The sequence below is a fragment of the Pelobates fuscus genome, chromosome 1 (assembly GCF_036172605.1).
Source record: "Pelobates fuscus isolate aPelFus1 chromosome 1, aPelFus1.pri, whole genome shotgun sequence".
NCBI classification, from domain to species: Eukaryota; Metazoa; Chordata; class Amphibia; order Anura; family Pelobatidae; genus Pelobates; species Pelobates fuscus.
In genome coordinates, this window is record NC_086317.1 from 380,189,777 (window position 1) to 380,206,934 (window position 17,158).

At 40.7% G+C, this 17,158-nt stretch overlaps 1 protein-coding gene across 1 annotated transcript; it reads right to left on the minus strand.

The window, feature by feature from the left end:
• Positions 1-877: 877 nt before the first annotated feature.
• MED4 (mediator complex subunit 4) lies at positions 878-12,112 on the minus strand. Its single transcript, XM_063444721.1, has 7 exons — positions 12,024-12,112; positions 11,697-11,763; positions 10,531-10,701; positions 8,300-8,357; positions 5,074-5,160; positions 4,528-4,659; positions 878-1,530 (listed from the first exon to the last, which is right to left on the minus strand). Exons 1-7 carry the CDS (start codon positions 12,092-12,094, stop codon positions 1,370-1,372), a joined length of 747 nt encoding a protein of 248 aa, XP_063300791.1. The 5' UTR covers positions 12,095-12,112; the 3' UTR covers positions 878-1,369.
• Positions 12,113-17,158: the final 5,046 nt, after the last annotated feature.

The following is a 17,158-nucleotide window of genomic DNA, read 5'->3' on the forward strand; positions in this document are numbered from 1 at the left end:
CTAGTCTTATACTCGAGTCAATAAGTTTTCCCAGTTTTTTGGGGTAAAATTAGGGGCCTCGGCTTATATTCGGGTCGGCTTGTACTCGAGTATATACGGTATATTTGATCTGCCTTGAAACGACTTTTGATGCAAGCAAAAAACAAATTCTTCTCTCTTTAATGCTAATCTGTCACAATAAAAAATATGTAAATAAAGCTTGAGCATATTAATGAGGTCAATATCTGTAAAATGCATTAAAGTGTATTGCTACCCAGAGTGTCCCTTTAACTGACCATTCTTTGATCATCCAACTGAGCCCACTGCTTTAACCACTCATCCGTGCTCATGTTGATGTTACTGGAGGAGTTACAGTTTGCTACCACTCACCTTTCAATTAGCCAGCAGCTTACTATTGGACTTACAGGGTTATTCACTAAAGGGAAAACTGTTGGGAACTCAAAGTGAATTTCAAATTTATGGACAAAGTAGCCAAACTGGAAGCACACGTCCCCATTGAAGGCACTTTGGGAAGTTGAGGAGTCATCATAGACACTGACTGATGTGCAGCAAACTGATGCACTGTATGTTCTGACTTTCTATCGTGGCCAGAATTAAGGTTTTCAGCAACTTCTGGGTGGGCCAGACGGACTAGCCTTCACTCTCCACGTGCATCAATGAGCCTTGGCTGCCCATGACTGATGCCAGTTCACTGGTTGTCCTTCTTTCCACCATTTTTGGTAGGTACTCACCACTGCATACTGGAAACATCCCCTTAGACTTGCCATTTTGGAGATGCTCTAACATCACTATATGAATATGTTGTCATAATCATATACACACACAAAAAGGTAAATTGAGGAATGTAAAGCCATTTACAAATTCACATTCAGGGAATTATAAAAAAGACATGTATTTACATATATGGAACTACAGTTCAGTTTAAAGATAAATATAAAGCAAATAAAATATCAGTGACCATGCCTTAAATACAAAATTAAACTGATTTAAGGTTTTACATCGTAGTGAATGGGTAAAAAGGCTATTTCATTATAATAACAAAAACCTTTCTATATTCGATATGCATGTGGGAATAATAATAATTTAATCTGAAAGCCAAACACTTTGTCTTTTTTGTTTTGATGGTTCATGTTTTAGATAATTACAAATACTGAAACTTTGTGACAATGTGTCAATAAAAAAAAAAAATATATATAACTACAAATTTTAGACAAAGTAACATCCTAATTCGAATTTTGATCTGGTATTAGAAAGTCGGGCTCTTCCTTTTAGGAAAGTAACATTTGGATCACACTATGCCAATGCCACTTCATTGTCCCGTAGGTAACCTTTTCTGAAGTCATGGGGGGTGGGGGTTTAGTCCCGGTTACTAATCAGAGTCACTGCTGCTGCTAGAAGTGTCTGTAGACATGACCTCTACATCATCTTCATTCTCCTTAGGTCCAAGAGAATCCATTAAAAAGTCACTATTGTGGTTTGGTGGCAACATGTTCATGGACATATCACAAGGGTACTGTGGAGCCAAAACATCTGTGGAAAGAATAACATAGCACAATTATCAACAAATAAAACACAAAAGCACCAAGGAATCACAATATGATTAATTTCCATTTCCTAAATTACTACACTGCAGAAAAATAAACTGAGAATGCAAAACAAAATAAAAAAACAGAAAAACGCAACCAACAATAAGTAAACCTCATCATTTAAAGTATAAGAACCCTAAATATACGGAAATACAAATATTTTCCTCTGAGTGAAAAACTCAATCTGTGGCTTTGGAGATCTACGAACTGAAAACAATATACAATGTTTATTAAAAGGCATACAATGGGCATCAAAACAACTTTAGTTTAACAAAAAGGTTTTAGTATATAGATCATGCCCTTGCAGTCCAACTGCTCAATTCCACACCATTTTAGAGTTACGGTAAATCAATTTTTTTTTTTAATTCTTTATTTTTGAAAGTGCATAGGTAATTACAAGTTGTAATACTGTCAGGGGATTATACAGTCGTTAATAATTGGTGACATTTAGCTGACATATTCAAGATGCGTTGCACTTTTTTTTTTTTTTTTTAGAAATTCAAGAGTAAACATTGACAGGCGTAGTAAAATAAAAGTAACGAACAGGCTGTACATGCTGTCTAAAACAATGTAGCTTGAGATATATTGCAAGCGATCTGCACAATTTTAAGTGATTAGTGACTCATGGACTTTAAGGAAGCAGTAAACTTAAGATGAAACCCAATAACCACAGCCTAAACCAACAGGTTTGTACAATATTCAGGTGATGTGCGCTTTAGCCGAGCAGGATAACCAATCATGGATATACTGTAACATGCGTAAACATAATATATAGTATGGTATAAAGATTAAATGAAAATAGTTATTTGCTGGGCTATATATTCAAACATGCTATTCTATATGATAGCAAGTCTTAAACCAGTTTACTTTGTTTATCTAGTATTGTAGTTTACTAATAAATGACATGTTGCTGAAAAAAGGGTCTGCTGTGTCTAGAGCTTGGTCACAGCACCTTAACAAAAAAGCAGAGACTCAGTGATTAATTTTAATTACTTGCCGTGGGACCCAAAAAAGTGTGTTAGGGGGATATCCGAGTCTAAACTTGAAGGGTGCGTCAAAAGTTTAGCTCCCAGGCAGGATAGCGTCCGGGCAGAAGCAAAGTTCACATGGTGTGAGCATGGGCTATGGCTGGAAGCCAGATGATGAGGCAGTCCCCATGTACCTAGCCGATAACCGTTCTGGAGCGGGGTGCTAGTGAGGTGCTGGTCCGCTGTGGCATCTTTGGTCCTGGCAGTGATAAGAGGTTGTTGCTGGCTAGGTGCGTGTTTGGTGACTGAGCGTCTCTTCCCTTCGGGTCTGTTTCAGCGGTCTGGCTGTGCGGCGGGCGGGTGATGTCGGCGGGCGCTTTGTCTGGAGGTGGTGCTTTTTTGGTTGTTGTGGGCTGTTGGGACCCCACATGGCGGTGGGCAGTCTGCTGGAGCCTCCCGCAGGTGTCTTTGGTGCTTTTGCTCGGCCTCTGTGTGGCTGTTTCGGGCAAGTAATGCCCCGACTTCGCTTCTTACACTGGGTCTTCTTGGCTTGTGCCCGCTCTCGTGGTGGCAGCGCTTTGCTTGGGTGACCCGGCTGCGTGTTGGTGAGTGTGCAGTGGCTCGTTGCCGGTGTTGCTGGTACCAGTACGGGGTGTGAGCACCCAGTTTCGATGCGGCCCCAAAAGTGCTTGCATAGCGCATCAAATTTTGCCCTGAAAGCCATTGCCCAGTCCTCAGCATCTTGCTGTTGAGGATTAGCGGCCCTGCTGTCGGCCATCTTGGTTAGGCCTCGTGGTGCAGCCCGGGCGGCGTGATTCGGGTCTGCGTCCCAGAGGTGAGTGCTTGCCTTATGCTGGTGAACCGGGATAAGCCCCACCGGTCCGGGGGGGGGGGGGGGGGGGAGGGACCTGGATCTGTCCGCATTGAGGCCCTCAGTCGTGGTGGGGTGAGAGTGTCCGTCTCTCCTGCTCCCACCTGTCGAGTAGACCTCCGACACTCGTCTGGCACAAATTGCTTATTTCGTCGTTTGAGAGGTATCATTTTGTTCTGCTCAGTGTTCCCCATCGATTGCTGGCTCTGTCAGCCCGATTAGTCTCCGTTTGGGCCAGGAAAAGCAGGTTGATTAGCAAATCTGTGCAGGAGCCCATGAGGTTGTCGACCAGTCGGTTCTGCGGTCAGGCCCCGCCCCCGTTAAATCAATTTTGTTTCTGTTTCTGCAGCCCGAGCCACACATACCCTGGTTGTGACTCTCACACCCTGACATAAATCGGATGTTAACTTGCTTTAGAAGTTTATAGCTCCTGCAGGGTTTAGAAGGTGACCAAGAGCAGGAGAAACAAAATTCTACATTAAAAAGGAAATGCAATAAAAGTTGACTCATGTTACAAATGTATGTATATCTATAAGTGTAATGCTTCCTTTCTGTAATGATTGACATTGATGCCAAAATAAACACAGAATGTTTAAAAATAAAAAAATAAAGAAGTTTAATCCTTAAATCTCTCTTTACAGAAAGTGTTTAAGAAGGCTGTGTAAGTCACATGCGGCGAGATGTGACTAGAGCTGCATAAACAAAGTGGTTTAAATGGCAGAGATTAAGCAGTGAGACTAAAAAGGCATGATCTGTATACCAAAACTGCTTAATTAAACTAATGTTGTTTTGGTTCCTATAGTATCCCTTTAAGTAATATTTTAAAATGTCAATGCATCATCACAGTGTTTCTCTCAAATTTTAGCTGTCCATGTTAACACTGGGAGAAGTATTTAAGGGTATACTAGGCATTTGGATAGACACATTCACACGCTTATTGGCTTAATGCTTAGAACACACAAGACACAGAAGAAGACTAACAGAAGAAGATTAAAAGTGACTTCACACTTAAATCTCTGTAAGGTTGATTACAATTTACAGTTTATAAGGATTTTCTTAAAATAAATCTAAATAAAATAACAGTACAAATACTCCCAATTACCTGGAAGTCGTCCTGCTGCAAGTGCATCCCCTGGTAAGTGCCCATTAACACCATTAGTAGGCAAATTACTCATCTGTCCAAGCAGACCACTCCTCATCTCCAAGTCTGTAGGATACGGCCGACGAGGATCACCTTAAAATAATTTACAACATGAATCTCACTTAGCAAATCAGTGGTAATGTGAATATCACACACCTAGTGCTCCATAACATTAGCATTAACATAACAGCATCATTGGAAAAAGAAAGGATTTCAGTATTATTCGTTTCTTTAACCATGATTGCCAGTTACCTATACAGACATCATAGATAATACAGTGATAAGACAGAATCTTATCTTCTAAAACATTAGAATCTGGTTGACCCTTTATTAGCTCCTACGGGAAAGAAAAGTAGAGATTAGGGTGAGAAGTACACTATAAGGAGGTAATATGACATAAATGGGTGAGATTTATACTGCAGGGAACTTGTGAGAAGACCATCAGATAAGGTCATAAAGAAAATAAACTATGAATGGGATAAAAAAAAAAAAAAATAGTGAAATTACCTGGAACCCATGTCAAAGGTGCACATACAGCATTACTTGCGCTAATCCGATGGGCATACTTGATCAGTTCTTCAGAGGAAATGGCACCTTAACAAAACAACAATTCAGTTTAGCTTGAGCATAATTTACAGTAATTCAAAATGTTTATATATTACAGGACAGTTATGCTTTAAAATGTCAGCAGCTGTTCTTTTGGAAGCATGATCATGAATTGTTCCATTCAGGCAAAAGTTGCTATAACATTAAACTTTACTCAAAATGTTTTTGGGCCATTTAATGCCCCCATGTTACTGATCTCAAAATGGAGAATAGTTTCTCCCTCATTTGCCATTAAAAGTGTAAGTGCAGTGTGTATTCACCATGAACATTCATGTCCTCCCTGGTTCTTTAACATAACCTAAGCCATTATCAGTGAGTCAAGTGAATACTGAAAAAACGAAAAAGCAGCAACAATATGGCCGCTACTAACGTATTGCGCAATGCAATTCGCTAGAAATAACTGAAATGGTGGATGGATTACATATACCATAAACCTATACCTGGAGGTTTTATGGGATAAGAAACAGAAACCCGCAAACCAGAACAAGAGGCTCATAGGTGGAGCCTATTCATAGTTTAGGAGGGATGGACATTGCCTCTCTCAGATCAGAAGTAGTAGGAAACTTAAAGGGAAGTTAGAGAGTAGTATACCAGTATAGGGGAATTATAAGCACATAAAAAGTGCTATAGGTAATAGTACCAATGGGAGTCTAAAGATGAAACAAAAAAAACAAAACAAAAAGAATTTGTTGAAAAAAATATATATATGCTAAAAATTGCTAGAAACTTGGCAATCACCCAAAGTGTAACACACAAATAAATAAAGTGGAAAAACCTGAAGTAAATAATTAAATGAAAAACATGGTATGGTAACCAAAAATTTAAAAATCCTAAAGTTGCACTCTAATTATTCTCAGTTGGAGCACACGTCTGTGCTTCACATGAATAATGATGGACTTGAAGTCTAAAAAGGGGAAGGGGGGGGGGGAGGAGGATAAGGTACCCTGTGGTATGGAGGATATAAATCCTGAGTAAGTATATATATATATAACTATAGCGAAATAGCTGCCTAAATAGCTGTATATTGGGCTGGCAGTGAACCTCTGTGTGAGTATAGAGCTGTTTGAAACAGTCACATTAACCTATAAGGTTAGATATAGATGAATAAAATTCAATTGTAAACCTGAATGTTGTATTGTCTTGTAGAAATAAATATAGCAAAAATAGCTGCCTAAATAAAAAAATACCTTGATACAGAGTATAACAATAACAGGCTCAGTAAATAGACATAGGTGGTAAAAAGTAACAATCCTTCAGTAATTGTTGCTAATATAGTTGCATTATAAATTAGCTGTGTATTAGGCTAGCAGTGAACTTCTGCGTGAATACAGAGCTGTTTGAAACGGTCACATTAACCTATAAGGTTATATATCTGTGAATAGAATTCAATTGTAGACCTTACTGATATATTATCTAGTAGAAATGAATGAAGGTTCAAATAAATAACCAAGGTAGAAGATGTGAACTTATATTGATGCAAGCAGAACACCAAGATTATAAGAACGCACTATAATCCTATGCTTACAGGGTTAAAAGGGGAGAAAAAGGAAAAGTATTGATAATCAACCATAAAGAGAACGATAACTCTAAATAAACTATCCATGGATAGCCTCCCCGTGCCTTCAAGGGCACCTAAATCCAACCCCCCTTAGTACGATGTATAGGAGTAGAGTGTAAACATAAAAAGGAAGGATCAACTTTGTATAATAAGCTGCATAGTTAAGGTCCTTGACGCGCGCGTTTCACCCGACCTGGGTGGGAGACTGTGTGTGGGGGTGTCAAGGGCCCCCTCCAGAACTAGAGGGTCCCTTTAGCCATCTCAGGTTCCAAATACAGTGTTTTTACAGTTTTTCTACATTTCTGCATGGGTTAAACAAGATAGGTTTGCTCCAGCAATGCCACAACATCAAATGCCAGGGTTTGTACAAGCATGTATAAACATTCATATGGCATGGATAAACTATGCACAATTTTTATATTATGAGAGAGACAGTGGTGTGTCATAGCGTGCATGTAAGCGGCTATTCAGGCTTATCTACTGGTTATGGTATATAACAGTGTATATACCAGTGTAACAGACGCTTAATGAGTAAATAAATAATTGTTCCTGACTAGACCAACATTTCACCTAGCTTGGTTATTAGATAGCTTGATTACAAGAAACAGGCTTAAGTGAGACCACTGGGGCTGAGCTAACTTGCTGTTACATGTGTCCGTGCGGACCCCGGCAGGGAGATGTTGGTGGGGGCCAGGTATGGCTGCATGCTTCGTCCATGAGTGTCTACTCCCAGATGGCATGAGGTGAGCAGTCAGCTCTGATATCGCCCAGTCCACATTAGGCTGTGGGGAACTCCGTGTTTGTGTCGCTAGGACAGGCGATGACTCATGGGTCCCCTCCGGCTACAAACTCGGCTAGGGAGGCGCGTGTTGCAGAGGGTCCGCTGGATTTCTTGGTGCCCTTTTCCCTTCAGCCTGGGTCCGCTGCGGTCGCTGTACCTTCATTCAGGCAGCTGTTGTGGCTCTATGTCGCAGGAGCAGTTAGGTGGGTGCTCTGAGCCGCCGCCATCTTGGGCTGTGGGCCTTGCGTGTCCAGCTCGTAGTCAGCTCGTAGGTCGGCATGAGTTCGCCCCAGTGTGGACCGGGATGACCCCCCCCCCCGGCCCAGAGAGGGGGGGGGGAGAACAGGAACCGGCAGTCATTCAGCATTCCAGCGTGGGCCAGCATAGTAGGGAGACGGGGCAGCAGCCGTCCACCCCACTCCCACTAGAGTAGGCCGCGGCCTCCGAAGTCTCCTGCTTCCCGTGGGGGGTCCGAAACTACCGATCTCGGGGTCCGCTACCCTTCCCACAGTTGTATGAGTAGTTTCTTGCTCTTTGCGCGTGTGGGTGGCTGCCTATTCTGGCTTAAAGGCCCGATTTCTCAGGAGACCCTTCGCCCTGCGACCGGTGAGCATGGCAGTCCGGCCCTGCCCCCTTTTCTAGATTTCTGCTTTTCAACTACTCGGAACACTTAGTATTCAGAGACTCATTAGTATGCACAAACCAAACAGCAACAGATTAGTTGTCAGAGTCATAATCCACAAACAATAGTACTTATATATTCTGCATGCCTGATTTTGTAATCTTACCTTTTCTTGCTTTATCTATTGACTTCAGTTTCTCTTTAGCTTGGTAGACAGCTGTTGCCTTATTTATATAAAAAAAAAATAATAAAAAAAAAAAAAATGAAATTGATTCTAACAGACATATCACTGCAGTTTTTACAGAGTGTCTGTAATACATGCAGGAAAACTCACTTTAAGCATCACGTTTGTCATTTACACATCTATGGCACAGCATAATATATAAGCTTGGATAGGATAGCAAAATGAAATGTAATCCATATCAGATTGGCTATAATAATAATCAACATATATGTTCACAATGTTACTTTATTTCATGCTACGGAATGAAAATGGATGATTTTTTTTAAATTTAAATGAAATTGTAATAATATGTTTTTAATAAACTGCTTAACTCTGAGGGATATTCAGTAAAGTTGGAATTACTGGAGAATACAAAGTGAATTATAAAGTTTCAGCCAGAATTGTCAAGCTGGAAAATTTCTCCAGGTTAGTTATGTTTCCTGCAAGTCACACTTTAATAAATAACCCACTGTTAAAAATAAATGGTCACATTTGATCAGCTAAGTAAATGTCAACAAACAGAATTGCCCTTCTCCCCACTTTACACTGAATGCAAGTCTGGTATGTGATGCAAATTAATCTTCTTTCCTTTATTCTAATCATGTGAACAACATCATGGAAAGAAAAGTATTTGGTATGTTGCAGCCCATCGATGAGAAGTATTGTAGAGGTGTGTTACAATTGTCACTGTCATTTTGCAACCTTTGCATGTTAGGGGACAGGTAAATATGCCAGCTATGTTCCCTTCATTAGATTACTCCTGTAATCATAATGGAAAATATACAGGATCTTGAAAATGTGGAAATAAACTCATGGAAACCCTAGTTAGAGGTTAGCTGTCCATCTGTAGAGTATGACAATCATCTAGGTCATACTAGGTAGACATTAGTCATTATCCTGAAATGTCAAATTAGTGAAGCACGTAAAAGATGCTGTTTAGCACGTCTGCGCTTCTGTTTGGGTTTAAAGGGACACTCTAGACCCTTAAATCACATTATGATATATGTGTGAAGAGTATGTCCGTTTAGTTTTTTCAATTTTACAAAAACTGGAGAGGTCAATAGAAATTGGCACTTGTATAAATTAACCTTGTTACACCTCCCCTGGCAGTCAGTCAGACAAGCGGTTTTGTTACTTCCTGGTTGTTTAGATCAGTGGAGCTAAATTCAAGAGCTTGACAATTAAAGGAACACTATAGTCTCCTAAATTACTTTAGCTAAATAAAGCAGTTTTAGTGTATAGATCATTCCCCTGCAATGTCACTGCTCAAGTCACTGTAATTTAGGAGTTAAATCACTTTGTTTCTGTTTATGCAGCCCTAGCCACACCTCCCCTGGCTATGATTGACAGAGCCTGCATGAAAAAAAAAAAAAACTGGTTTCACTTTCAAACAGATGTAATTTACCTTAAATAATTGTATCTCAATCTCTAAATTGAACTTTAATCACATACAGGAGGCTCTTGCAGGGTCTAGCAAGCTATTAACAAAGCAGGGGATAAGAAAATCTTAATTAAACAGAACTTGCAATAAAGAAAGCCTAAATAGAGCTCTCTTTACAGGAAGTGTTTATGGAAGGCTGTGCAAGTCACATGCAGGGAGGTGTGACTAGGGTTCATGAACAAAGGGATTTAACTCCTAAATGGCAGAGGATTGAGCAGTGAGGCTGCAGGGTCATGTTCTATACACCAAAACTGCTTCATTAAGCTAAAGTTGTTCAGGTGACTATAGTGTCCCTTTAACCAGAGCACCTGCCTTGCTAAGACTTCTTATTGAGCTGCATTGAGAAGTCACAAAGTCTTGGCCAGGTAAAAGGAGAGGTCTTGCAATGACTTCTGACAAGAGATCTGTGGTTTTTACAAGCTATTTTTAGATATAACCCAAAAGAAAAAAGAAATAAAAAAAAACATTAAAATACATGCATATTTTAATTTGGGATATATCTACTAATTCATGATTTTTTTGGCTTTGGACAGTGAAGTCTCCATTTATGTATTGAAAATAACCACCTCCATACTCTGCAACTTGAAGGCAGGAACATGTGCATTCATAGATCTAAGGTATTGTGATCAGGCCACAGGTATTGTGATCAGGTTACCCACAGGTGATGGTAACCTAGCAAAGCTAGTAAAAAAAATATGTCATGTTGGACAATTTGGATTATTTTTAAAATTACCAATATGTGCTCAGCTTCTTTTAGTTGTTTCTGTAACTGTTGAATATCACTGTCCCGCTTTTCCACTTCTTTTTCCAAGAGCTGCATTTCTTGGTGAATCTTTCCTTGATTAAAAGCTAGCTTTATGAGCTCCTGAAATTCTCCATCCTTCTGAATTAACAAATCCAAAATCTGAAGTAGACAAAAATGTGAAATGTGTTTATTTTCAGCAAACCAGTTCAAGGTACTGGTAAAACTTAGAACACTACGTTACTATATCACAACTTTTTACTTTACAATGAGGGGACTTCTATACTAAACAGTGATTCCTCTAGATTGTAAACTCGATTAAGCAGGATCCTCACGTAGTAGTTTGTCTCAATTGTTAACTCCCCACCCCCTTTTAAAGGTACTAGAAAGCACTGATAAGTTGGCCTATATAAATGCTAATAATAATAATAATAATCTGGAAATTGAATAGACAAATTTAAAGGGCCACTATAGTTACCAGAAGCACTACATCTTAAAAGGTATCTACAGTCTGTCCTTGCAGGCTTTTTAATTCAGAGAAAATATAGTGTTTACATTACTGCCTAGGAACACCTCTAGTGGCAGTCACTCGGACGGTTACTAGATCCTGGTTCGGTGCCACGCTGTGCCAATCAGAATCTCCTCAGAGATGCATTGAATCAATGTATGTCTACAAGGAACGTTCAGAGCCTTCACCCAGAGCGTGAGACTGAGTGACTGCCACTAAAATGTATTGCTAGGCAGTAAAATAAACACTGTTGTTTCGCTGAAAAGACGGAGTTTACATTAAAATGCCTGCAGGGACAGGAAATAGACACCATAACAACTACATTAAGCTGTAGTTGTCCTGGCGACTATAGTTTCCCTTAAACACAAAATAGATCACTAACTCCACATATGATTAATCCCATGTTTGATGATGTAGAAACCACGGATGCACTTCTCCCATGCTGAGTGATGGGACAGTCATATACCGTGGCTAGTGCTTTTTAATTCCGAAGTAAGAAAACACTAGAAAAATCTGTGTTTAGTTTTACTACAATTGCCAAGACAGATTTTTTTTTTTTTTTTTTTTTAAGTAACAATTGTTATACGTAGAACCTCATTGGTTGCAAACAGTGGAAGACTGGAATAAGCCAGAGCTGTTTTCCATGTACCTGATTCTCCTCTCCAGGTTGAGTAAGCTTCTGGTGTCTCGAAAGTACCAACATTTCTATAAGTTCTCTGTAAAAGAAAGTATCATTTTTAGTGAATTAAGTCAAATATTTAATAGTAATATTTAAATTAAACACTGGTTGGGCATGAAAGGGGAAAAAAATCTAATTGGGAAACCTCTCTAGGCTGTCATGTATCTTGCTATGAGTGCCATAATAATAAAGAAGAAGTCCATTTAAAGGGTATTGAATAGCTAGCAATAAAACACATAAATAACACAACCCATGCCATGTTAGACTGTTTAATCTCAGTATCTCCTGGTTCACTACCTGGATAACACTTCCAGATCATCCAGAACCGACAGGAGCTTCTGCTTAGTGCTCTTCTCTGCCATCGCCATCTTTCAGGCTGTGCATGTAGGAAAAGAAACACACACTAAAGAGCAGATACCAAATAAAAAAAGGAGCAAAGATGAAGACTAAGAGAAGTGCGGCATTACACAACATCGCCACCTACAGGTAGGATGTAAAACTAGACCAGCAGCTGTATCTGGAATCTTGACTATGTTTAGAACATTTTATGTCAGCAGTCATTCAAGTCTGTCAGCTGACAAGTCACATTTGTTGCTATATGCCACTCAAAGTCACATTGTTATACTTCTCACTCTGCCTATTTTATGCTTTCATTTTCATTTGCCAGCATTATGGGTATAAGCAGGGCCAGCCTGAGCATAGGTCTCGGTGGAAGCACTTTGATAGAGGTGACGTTTTGCCGCCCCTGTACACTTTAACAAGTCTGATGCCTGGGCCGTAATTTGCATCATATGCTCTGGCTATACTTGGAGAGCCTGGCACACAAATTAAAATACATATTGCTCTGGATGTATGAGTTCACAGTTGTCTCCCTGACGCTTTTCCTTCGAACGTCTACCTTGGGTAGAGCGGCACGTCATGAGAAGCAGCAGTTCGTCCGTAAAGGGGCACTCTAACACTATAACAGTAGGCAATCTCCCTTGATGCTTTGCCAGCATTATGCTTATAAGCAGGGCCAGCCTGAGCATAGGTTTCGGCGGGGCCAAGGCCCCAGGAAGCACTTTGACAGAAGTGAAGTTTTGTCGCCCCTGTACACTTTAACAAGTCTAATGCCGGGGCCGTAATTTGCGCCATATGCTTTGGCTATACTTGGAGAGCCCGCAAAAACTCGCGGGTAACATTTCCCCTTTATTCAGTGTTTTTTTTAAGCATGTCAATTATGTAATATCAGTATGGTACAGTTGTAGGTCAGGGTGGAAGATCATTCAGACATTGGTAAAATAGGAAGGCCTCCTTTAAAATGCAAATGGTTAGACTGTTAAATATAGTGAATTAATAATGTATACCTGTCTTAGCACCGGGAGAAAAGGTAGACAGGGTTATTCACTTAAGTGAGAGTTCAAAGTCAATTTACCATTTAAGGCCTGAGTAGCCGAACTGACAGTATAGGCGACTTAGAGGATTTTTCCAGTTCGACTGTTTTGACCTTATATTTAAAATTCACTTTGAATTCACCTTTAATTCTCCCTTTAGTGAATAAACCTGAATATCTATGTCTGTACATACTTGCATTGCACCTGGCAGCCTCTTTGATCTGTCCCAGAAGTAAAGCATGAAGCTCATTCCCATGCAGTGCGTCCTCGCTGCAACCTCTTGGTGCCAGGCTGGAGCCAGATGTCAGGCAGGTTGTTTGTTTTAATTATCTCTTCTAATCTACATATTTTCTTGCTAGCCAACTTGCATGATGTATAGATTAAATGAATTGCAGGTTAAATGGGGGTCATATAATAAACCCCCATTTCACCTGCAGGACTATGGAAAGGTATTCCACACACTCCATTTTGGGAGCTCATTGTCACATACTTTATTAATTTTAGATTTTCTTTATTGTGGATAATTCATCTACGGGACCCAAATCTGCATATGAATGTTGCCCTCCTCCCCAGTTTAACATTTCTGTGTGTCGCTTGTCCCTGTGTGCATCGTCTGACCCTTCTGGTGTGTTTCTCCCTTTCAACCTTGTGTGTCTTTTAACCCTTTTCACCCTCTTGTTTGTCTATTAACCAATGTTACTTCTTGTGTAGTATCTCTTAACAACCCCTAACCTCTCGTCTGTTTCTGAACCTTCCTACCCTTTTTTGTATTTCTCACATACATATACAGTGACATGAATGCATACATATATATATATATATATATAGACATGCAATCAAACATGGACACATACACACAAACACATGCACAGACACACAAACACACACCACTATAACATACATTATTACACAATTATACAGTCACTTACACATAGATATACCTAGACATACAGTCATATACACACAGATGCACATAGTTACACACACACACACTATAAATAATTGAAACCAAGGATGGCTAGGGCTGCACTCACCTGAACATGCATATATTATAAGGTGCTGCTGGGGCAAATTTATACAACATACAAAATACACAATCCAGAGTCGTTCATTCACTAAACAGTGATTTCAAATCTCACAGATTGTAATAGTTTTATTTAAAAACACCTCACCTAGGCAAAAAATAATGGGGGTTTAGTTACAGTATACGATTATATACAGGGCCGCCCCCAAATGCCCCCTGTGTTCCCCCTGTCATAGCCACCTGATGGACCCCCTGGCGGACGCCTGTCTCCCTGTCAGACTCTGCTCTGCTCCCTCAAGCGCCGTTTGCTGATGCCGGGAGCCGGAATATGACGTCACAGCTCCCTCGCCGCGTCTGACAGGGAGACAGGCGCCCGCCGCACTGAAGCCCCACTGGACCCCAGGGACAGGCCAAGCCAGCTCTCCAGGTAGGGAGCATCGGTGGACATTTTTAAATTTGAAAAAATAATAATAATTTGTGTGTTTCTGTGAGTGTATGTGTGTCTGAGAGTGTGTGTGTGTCTGTGAGTGTGTGTGTGTATGTCTGCGTGTGTGTCTGAGTATGTATGTGTGTGTGTCTGTGTGAATGTGTGTTTGTGTCTGTGAGTGTGTGTCTGAGTATGTGTCTGTGTGGATTTCTGTGTGTGTGTGTCTGTGTGAATGTGTGTGTGTATGTCTGTGTGAATGTGTGTGTGTGTCTGTAAGTGTATGTGTGTGAGTGTGTGTGAGTGTGTATGAGTGTATGTGTGTGTCTGTGAGTGTGTGTCTGTGAGTGTATGTGTGTGTCTAAGTGTGTGTGTGCACCTGTCATTGTGTGTGTGCATGCGTTTATATATGCATACAAGTGTTTTGGGTTTTTTTGGGGGGGTGGGCGGTGGAATTTGGGTGAGTTCCCACACTTTATTACCCAGGACTTGACCCCTGATTATATATTGCACTATGTTACATGCACACCGTTTGCTGATGCCGGGAGCCGGAATATGACGTCACAGCTCCCTCGCCGCGTCTGACAGGGAGACAGGCGCCCGCCGCACTGAAGCCCCACTGGACCCCAGGGACAGGCCAAGCCAGCTCTCCAGGTAGGGAGCATCGGTGGACATTTTTAAATTTGAAAAAATAATAATAATTTGTGTGTTTCTGTGAGTGTATGTGTGTCTGAGAGTGTGTGTGTGTGTCTGTGAGTGTGTGTGTGTCTGTGAGTGTGTGTGTGTATGTCTGCGTGTGTGTCTGAGTATGTGTGTGTCTGTGTGAATGTGTGTGTGTGTGTCTGTGAGTGTGTGTCTGAGTATGTGTCTGTGTGTGTGTCTGTGTGAATGTGTGTGTGTGTCTGTAAGTGTATGTGTGTGTGTCTGTGAGTATGTGTGAGTGTGTATGAGTGTATGTGTGTGTCTGTGAGTGTGTGTCTGTGAGTGTATGTGTGTGTCTAAGTGTGTGTGTGCACCTGTCATTGTGTGTGTGCACGCGTTTATATATGCATACAAGTGTTTTGGGTTTTTTTGGGGGGTGGGCGGTGGAATTTGGGTGAGTTCCCACACTTTATTCCCCAGGACTTGACCCCTGATTATATATTGCACTATGTCACATGCACACAGTAACACACAATCATGTACAGTCATGTACAGTCACACACACTGTAACAGGCACATAGACACACAGTCACCCACATACAATCACGTTAACACAGTTGCACACAAGCACGCTGTCTCACACATAGTCACACACAGTCACAGCTGTGTTAAAAGTCAGTCTCCCCACACAGTAATTGCCTCTTTTTTTTTTTTAAATAACATTTGTCCCCCTTTTATTTACCTCATAGGCACAGATGCATTCACTAGTGATCCGGTGGCTTCCCTGGTGATCCAGAGGGCTGCTGGTGCAGCCACAAGCCTTCTGGTCCGGCGCTCTAGAAAAAAGTCAGAGATGAAGCTGGAAAACCCGGCCCCTGTGCTCTAACTCCCTCACATAAGGAAAGCTCTGAATTGGCTGAGATCTTCAGTTTTGATAAGATCAGCCTTGGAGTCAGGAAGGTAGCATTATTTAGTAGAAATGGGGTTTGGGGGTGGTCACCTAACTAGTAAGAAGGGCACTACAGTGTTAAGGATATGCGTTTGTATTCCTAACACTATAGTGTTCCTTTAAAAGCACTGCCTTTAGACTGGAGTCCAAACACCACTACACCCCCTTATCTGCACATTTTAAAATGTGCTAAGTACTTTCTGCCTCATCAAACTGTTTCAATGTAGCAAACAGATGAACATCAGAGCATGCAATGCTCATTAGATAGACAGCCAATAGACCAGTACCCACTATTCTTATACACTTTTCACATACTTCTATTATCATATTGCTGCTTTATTGGAATCTTGACAAGAAAGAGGGTCTACTCTTCATATCCACAACAAAGTTTGAAACCAGTTGAGTGTTTTTAATTAAGAGTACTATCTTTGCACTCTTACAGGATATTGGTCACATACGAAATCTAACTAATGCCTTTTTCAATTCACATATTTCATAATGCCATTTGGTACAAGAACACATTTCAACTAAAAATAAAATAACAACTAAACAGAGGATTTCCACTTCATTTGCGATTACATGTGCTCTTGTTCATAAAGAAACCGGATGGCTTCATTAGTGAATGTTTCGGAGCAGATGATACCCAGACAGTGCCAATGAAATGTTGTTGGCATTTCAAAACATCCTGTTTTCAGTGTTGAAATGAAATGAAGTAACACCAATATGATAACATACTTTTATTCTATTTTATACTCATGAACGTGCGATTTTGCAAGCTTTAGATGTCAGAGGCAAGATTCTGGGTGTCCAGGTTACATAGGGCAGATTTTGCCCCAGGCATTTTGACACATAGCCACCCAATAGGAGTTGCGGCCCGGGAACAGACGAGTTGGGTTATCACCAATATCATGCATGCCTCCCAAAGTGTGCATGTCAGTTCAGTGACCCTCCATAACAGCCCATGTGCAGAGCCCTGCTCAAAAAGGTGAAAATACAATAATTAAGTTACATGATTGCTCT